This window comes from Halichoeres trimaculatus, unplaced genomic scaffold, assembly GCF_033239565.1.
Source record: "Halichoeres trimaculatus isolate MK-OKI-2021-1 unplaced genomic scaffold, fHalTri1.1 fHalTri1_scaffold_14, whole genome shotgun sequence".
Lineage (NCBI taxonomy): Eukaryota > Metazoa > Chordata > Actinopteri > Labriformes > Labridae > Halichoeres > Halichoeres trimaculatus.
In genome coordinates, this window is record NW_027437192.1 from 34,700,784 (window position 1) to 34,707,322 (window position 6,539).

General features: G+C 45.2%; 1 protein-coding gene across 1 annotated transcript; it reads left to right on the forward strand.

Annotated features, from left to right (window-relative positions):
* The first annotated feature begins 244 nt into the window (after positions 1–244).
* tnfa (tumor necrosis factor a (TNF superfamily, member 2)) lies at positions 245–1,662 on the forward strand. The gene is made up of 4 exons (XM_074687103.1): positions 245–385; positions 492–519; positions 631–687; positions 1,187–1,662. The coding sequence occupies exons 1-4, from the start codon at positions 266–268 to the stop codon at positions 1,660–1,662; spliced, it is 681 nt and encodes a 226-aa protein (XP_074543204.1). The 5' UTR covers positions 245–265.
* Positions 1,663–6,539: the final 4,877 nt, after the last annotated feature.

Below are 6,539 nucleotides of genomic sequence, written 5' to 3' on the forward strand. Positions count from 1 at the left end.
GTGTGTGTGTGTGTGTGTGTGTGTGTAGGAGTGTGTGGTTGGGGCTCCATCACTCACTCTGAGTGACATCAGCGGAGTTTCCCTCCACAGGAAGGAGTTTAAAAGAGCTGCAGCGAGTGTTTCAAACAGATACCAAAAACACACTCGCTCACACACACACAGTTTGCTCTCTCAGGAGGAACCTGTGTGTGCTTGTATCATCGTTGTTATCATTGTTATCATCATGGTTACCGCTGCAGTCATTGACACTGATTGTAAGGTTCAGATGGACCCAGACTCTGAGAGCAGGAAGCAGAGAGCCTGCCGCTCAGTCACCTCAGCTCTGCTCGTCTTTACTCTCTGCCTGGCTGCTGCTGCTGTTCTCCTTCTTAACACACGCACTCAGGTGAGGACACACACCTCTGACAGCTCAGCGTGTATTATACCAACGTGTCAGAGAGCTCACCTGAACCTGATTGCCCTCTAACTGACTCTCTGTTCTCTCCAAACAGAAACCAGGACGGGACAAGGACAGTTTCGGTAAGATCACTGCTTCTGGTCCTTCATGCTCGTTGACACGTCACTGATGATAAGATTCTCTGTGCTGTCTCTGGAGCTGTGTCTCATTACTCTGTCTTTGCTTCTCTGCAGACCTCCATCACACGCTGAGGCAGATTTCCAACGTGAGAGCAGCCATTCATTTAGAAGGTAAGAGCAGTGTGACACAGAGGCTCTGAGGCCCTCTTAAAGAGGTCTGTGTCTGGAACAGGGCCAAGAAAGAGTTCTGCAGCTTCTTCATGGTACCTCCAGGGGGTCTTTAGGAAGTAATTGTTAGGAGGTTTTGGATTCCTGATGAAATGCAGACACAGTTTAGAGAGTTTTAAGACCATCAGAGCAGTTTCCCATGCTGGTCCTCTGGATACCTGAACAGGTCTAGGACCCTCAGTCAGGGTGTAGACAAAGAGTTGAGCAGGATGTAGAGAGATGGGTGTAGACCTAGCAGACATCCTCTTATTAAATCTACTTAAGTTCTCGAGTACCAGGGACCGACCAGACCAGTCTTTATCTGAAACTAAAAACACGAGGAGGGAAGTCCAGGTCTGATGGATCTCCTCTACAGTCCCCTCTGACCTCTCTGTTCTGTTTTACTTGTAGATCAGTCTGTGCTTCACTCATCTTCATCCTGTCTCTCCTTCTTCTTTTTCAGGACGGTACAACCCGAAGAGGAAGAACTCTGTGGAGTGGAAGACTCAGGTGGACCAGTACCACTCTCAGGGGGAGTTTCAGCTTGACCACAATGAGATCGTGATCCCTCACAGCGGGCTCTACTTTGTGTACAGCCAGGCGTCCTTTAGGGTCAGCTGCAGCAGCTCAGAGACTGAAGACCCTTCTGAGAGGCCTCTGGTCCACCTGAGCCACACCGTGAAGCGCTGGTCCAGTACCTACAGCAATGACGACAACAAGAAGACCTACGATACCATCCTGCACTCAGTCCGCACCGCCTGCCAGAAGACCATCAGCAGCGACCCAGAGGAGGAGGGCAGCTGGTTCTCCACCGTCTATATGGGGGCGGTGTTTAACCTGAATGAGGGGGACCACCTGAAGACTGTGATGGAAGAGAGGATGCTGAAGGAACTGGAGGATGAGCCGGGGAAGACGTTCTTCGGAGTGTTTGCTCTGTGAGCACAGCATGGGACAGACCTGGTTGGGGCTGGGTCAGAACTGCTGGTAGACCCGCTGAATGTTCCAGAGGTTCATTTTATCCTGTTGTAGAATCGTGAATCTGACTTTGCTGCAGAGTCACCAACAGTTCTGCTACACAGAGCCTAGTGTCTGTAGCTCTGTGTGTCACAGTACACAGGGCTGTTTCCTACATACTACCTGCTGTTTACCCTTTACTCACTGTTGACTGTTTTTGTAGTGTTTATTGTTCACTTTTAACTATTTATTATTTATTGATTATGTTTATTTTTAAGCTGGGACAGGCTCCAGTCACCCCAACCCTGAACAGGATAAGGGGTGCAGAAGAGGATGAATGGATGTTTACTATTTGGTTGATTTTTAATCATTTACTGTTTGTTTACTGTTTGTTTACTGTCAGCACCTTCTGCTGTATGTATTTGGTTGCCTGGTTACCTACAGTGCAGCTGAACGAGTCACACAGGAAGGGTTTTTTACACTGATAATATTTATCTATTCATAAAATTATTTATTTATTTATTTATTTATTTATTGAACATGTGAATGTCTAATTTTTAAGTTATTTATTGGATCTGTTGTTGTTGTTTGTAAGAACACCTGCAGGTGATGTGAAGGTGTTGGTGCTGCTGTGAACATGTCAGAATAAAAGCCCTTTTCAAAGTAAATCAAACATGGTGCGTGTCTCTGTGAGATGCCTGTGATCAATACTTGACTCTGATTGGTCAAACCCATAGCCAATGCAGCTAGCCTGATCACACAAAAGAAAAAAGTCAGTCTCCCCTCTGCCTGTTGCCACTGTGATAAAAAAGGTGTTTGAAAGAAAAACCCTGAAGCTTTGGTCTCTGTTGGTCTCTGTTAGCCTCTGTTAGCCTCTGTTAGCCTCTGGTAGTCTATCAGTGCGTTTACACGCAGTCAGTAGTTCATATTTGGAATACTAGCAATAACTTGGTTGCGCAAAGGCCATGCAACCCTTTTGAAAAACTGGAATATGCTCATATTCCCACAATGTTGGTCTTTTGAGTGCAGGGAGTCTGCTGGGCTGCTTTGTTGTTGTTGTTGTTGTTGCTATGGATACAGCAAGACTAAGCAGAGATGATGTGCACAGCATCATGACGTTGTCAGTGCATCACTGTTTTGATTGGTGTACTATGTAAAAAAGGAATTACTTTGGTTGTTCACACATGTAAATTGGTGATTCCGAATGTTTCAGAAACCAGAATATTGAACTTTACCCAATTATTGGCTGAATGTAAACATATTTTAGCCTCTGAAGTCACTTCCGGGAGTGAACGCTGGCACGTCTGGCTGCCGCTGCTCGCCGGGGGTAAGTTTTAATGTTTTAACGTGTTCTTTATGTCTTTGGGACTTTGCAAGTGAGTCTAAGTCTTTCTGGGTGCTACTTGAGTGAGTACTCAAGTGATACCTTTCACCTTTTCCGACGTTAGTGGACCTAAATTGGCTTCTGCGGCACCTGACTGACTCACCTGCTCACACTGTAGCCTGTCTGAGGGAAAATGTTGGCTTTTAACTCCTGCCTCTGGCCTGGGATCCTCTGGTTTCTCCTGATTTTTATCAGTCAGCCAGTGACAGGAATCCTGCAGTATTCAGCTGCTGAGCTGCTTCGTCTCCGCTTCCACGCGACGGGACACTCGCCGGCTGAGCTGCACCTCCCGCTGGACATCGCTGCTCCTCTTCGTCTGAGATATATCCACTGAGGGTCCCGTCGGTCGTTCCACTCGGACAAGACGGGCCAGATCAAGTCCATCTGGTCCACATCTAGACGACGTCCTCGGAACACCGGCCGGACTGTTGACTCCAGCATGTTAGTCAGGCTTGCTAACCCGGCTAGTACTCCTGGTAACCATGGCAACGCCAGCGTCAGCTTCGGTTTACTTAACATCCGCTTCCTCACGGGCAAAGGACATCTTGTCCAGGATCTCCTTGCCGACCGTAAGTTTGACTTCTTTTGCTTGTCTGAAACATGGCAGCAGCCAAATGACTTTACATCCCTCAATGACTCCATTCCTCCCGGCTTTGTTTATCTCTGTCAACCACGTGACTCCGGCCGGGGAGGAGGTCTCGCGATGATCTATCGCGAGACTTGGAAACTCTCGCCAGTCTCCCCTCCAGCTTCTCACTCATTTGAATCTGTTGTCTCACAGCTTATTGGTCCTATCCCCACTATCATTGCCACAGTTTACCGACCCCCTAAACCCAACAGGGACTTTTTAACTGAATTTTCTGCATTTCTCACTCATCTCACCACACTCTCCTCCAATGTAATTCTGCTTGGAGACTTCAACATTCACATGGATAACAGTAACAATTCCCTTACTCGGGACTTCACATCCTTGTTGGACATAAACATCTCAGGGTATGGCGCTGGTTATGGCAACACGCAGCAGCAGTGTGTGAGACGCTCGTTTGTTGGGCTGTGTTTTAAGTGTGTTTTAAGTGTTTTATTTACTCCTTTTACTAATTCTTTTAACTACTTATGAAAGACAATGGCAGCAGGGAATCACCCCAGTGTGGGGGGCATTATTTTCATTTTAATACTTTTATTCCACCTTTTACTTGGAGTATGTGAGAGTGGTAGACCTTACCAGTATAGCCGCGACTTCTTACTCCTGCTTCGTGAGTCTGGGATGGGCACTGTAGATCCCTCGACAGCTATTCCCCCGGACATCAACCGGCTGAATCCCCTTACGGAGAACCGGAGCTGGTCGGACGGGCCGAGGCGTGCGCGGAAAAGAGGGAAACGCGGCGGACTGCGGCAGAGACTCAAGCGACATTGAAGACATTGAACTATTGTCTGTGTCACTGCGACCGTTCTATCTCCCCAGGGAATTCCCACAGTTATTTATTACTGTTGTTTATGTTCACCCTAAGGCTAATGCTGATGTAGCCACTCAGGCTATGCTAAAAACAGTGCAGCGGCTGCAGGGGTTAGCGCCGGATGCACCGCATCTTATTTTGGGTGATTTCAATCACTTTAAACAGTCAAAGTCCTTGGGTAACTTTTACCAATATGTGACGCGTCCCACTCAACAAGGAAAGTGTCTGGACCTTTGCTTCGGATCCATTAAAGGAGCATATAAGTCTTTCAGCAGAGCTCCACTCGGTATGTCCGATCACAACATGGTTTATTTGGTTCCGTCTTACAAATCCGTCCTGAAGAGGAACAAGCCGGAGAGAAGATTGGTTCCGGTTTGGTCGGCAGAATCAATCCACTGCTTCCAGGACTGTTTCCAAAGTACAGACTGGGATTTGTTCATAAATGTTTGCGAGGATATTGATGATTTAACTGATGTTGTCTCATCATATGTTTCTTTTTGTGAGACCACCATCATCCCAAAGAAGGAAATTTTCCTCTATCCCAATAATAAGCCGTGGGTGACTAAAAGTGTCAAAACAGTGATTAATCAAAGGAACATAAGCTATAATCAGGGTAACACTGCTAGATATAGGGAGCTTCAAAAACAGCTTAAGAATGAGCTTAAAATTGCTAAATGCAGATACAAGGACGAGGTTGAGAGCATGCTAAGAGCAGGTAGCTCTCAGCCTGCATGGGAGGGGGTCAGGTCAATGATGGGGATGCAATCTAGGAAGAGCCATGCCTCCCTTGATAGAATGCCTGATCTGGTGTTCTCAAATGAACTGAACAATTTTTATAACCATTTTAACAACTGTAATTTTAGTGAGGAACTGTCAGTTTTTAGATGTGTTGTCTCCTCACAGAATAATTTTGTTGACAGGGGCAAAGTGCGTAAACTTTTCCGGGGAGTCAAGGAAAGAAAAAGCCCTGGCCCGGATAGGATTGGAGGGCGTGTTCTCAAGAACTGTGCTGATCAGCTGGCAGACATATTTACTTTTATTTTTTCCATGTCTGTGCTGTCCACACGACACGTAACTATATGAAGCTTGACAGCCAGTGAACTAATACAGAAACTCCGTACACAAGGCTTTCTTTTCTTGTTTTATGGAGGTCTCTTGAAGTATAATTATTGTAACTGCAAGATACAGGAAAAAATCACATTACACTGTGCATTAAGCGCCGTTGTACAAAATACCGGTAGCTATTTATTCTAAACATAACATATAACTCTATCAACGATCAACCGTTAGCATTGTGCTTTCAAATACAATACAATTCTGACCTCAAACTAATGTTTCTATACACACAGATACTTACAAAGACAAATATTTTCCGAGGATCAAACGTTTAGAAGACATACAGTGTGTTTATGAGTCATTTCCAACCTAATGTTTACATTCCTCCTGTCTCAACTTTTTTTTACCGGAGATACGTCCAAGATCCTATATGTGCATACAGAGCACTCACTCTACTTGGAAATCGAACGATCCTCACAAGTGAAGAGGTGTCACTCCGACGACTCTACGCAAAACATTCCAACACACTGCATCATGAAATATACACACTTCTAACTCTTCAACTAACTTATTTATCTTATTAAATGTACAAATCTTTTAACCTAAAGACATGACAATGTCCCTTCACTCTGGAAGGACTCCATTATTGTCCTAGTTCCCAAATCTGCATTCCCTAAATCACTAAATGATTTCAGACCTGTGGCTTTAACTTCTTTAGTTATGAAATCATTCGAAAAAATTGTCAAGGAAATGCTTTTGACCTGTGTTCAAGACAACTTGGACCCACTGCAATTTGCTTATAGATCAGGCAGAGGTGTTGAAGATGCTTTAGCCACTCTTTTAAATCTTGTCTTGACTCATCTTGAGGGAGCCAAGACTTTTGCCCGTCTTTTATTTATTGATTTTTCATCTGCTTTTAACTGCATACAGCCACACATTTTAGCAGAAAGATTGAGGGACTTCCACAG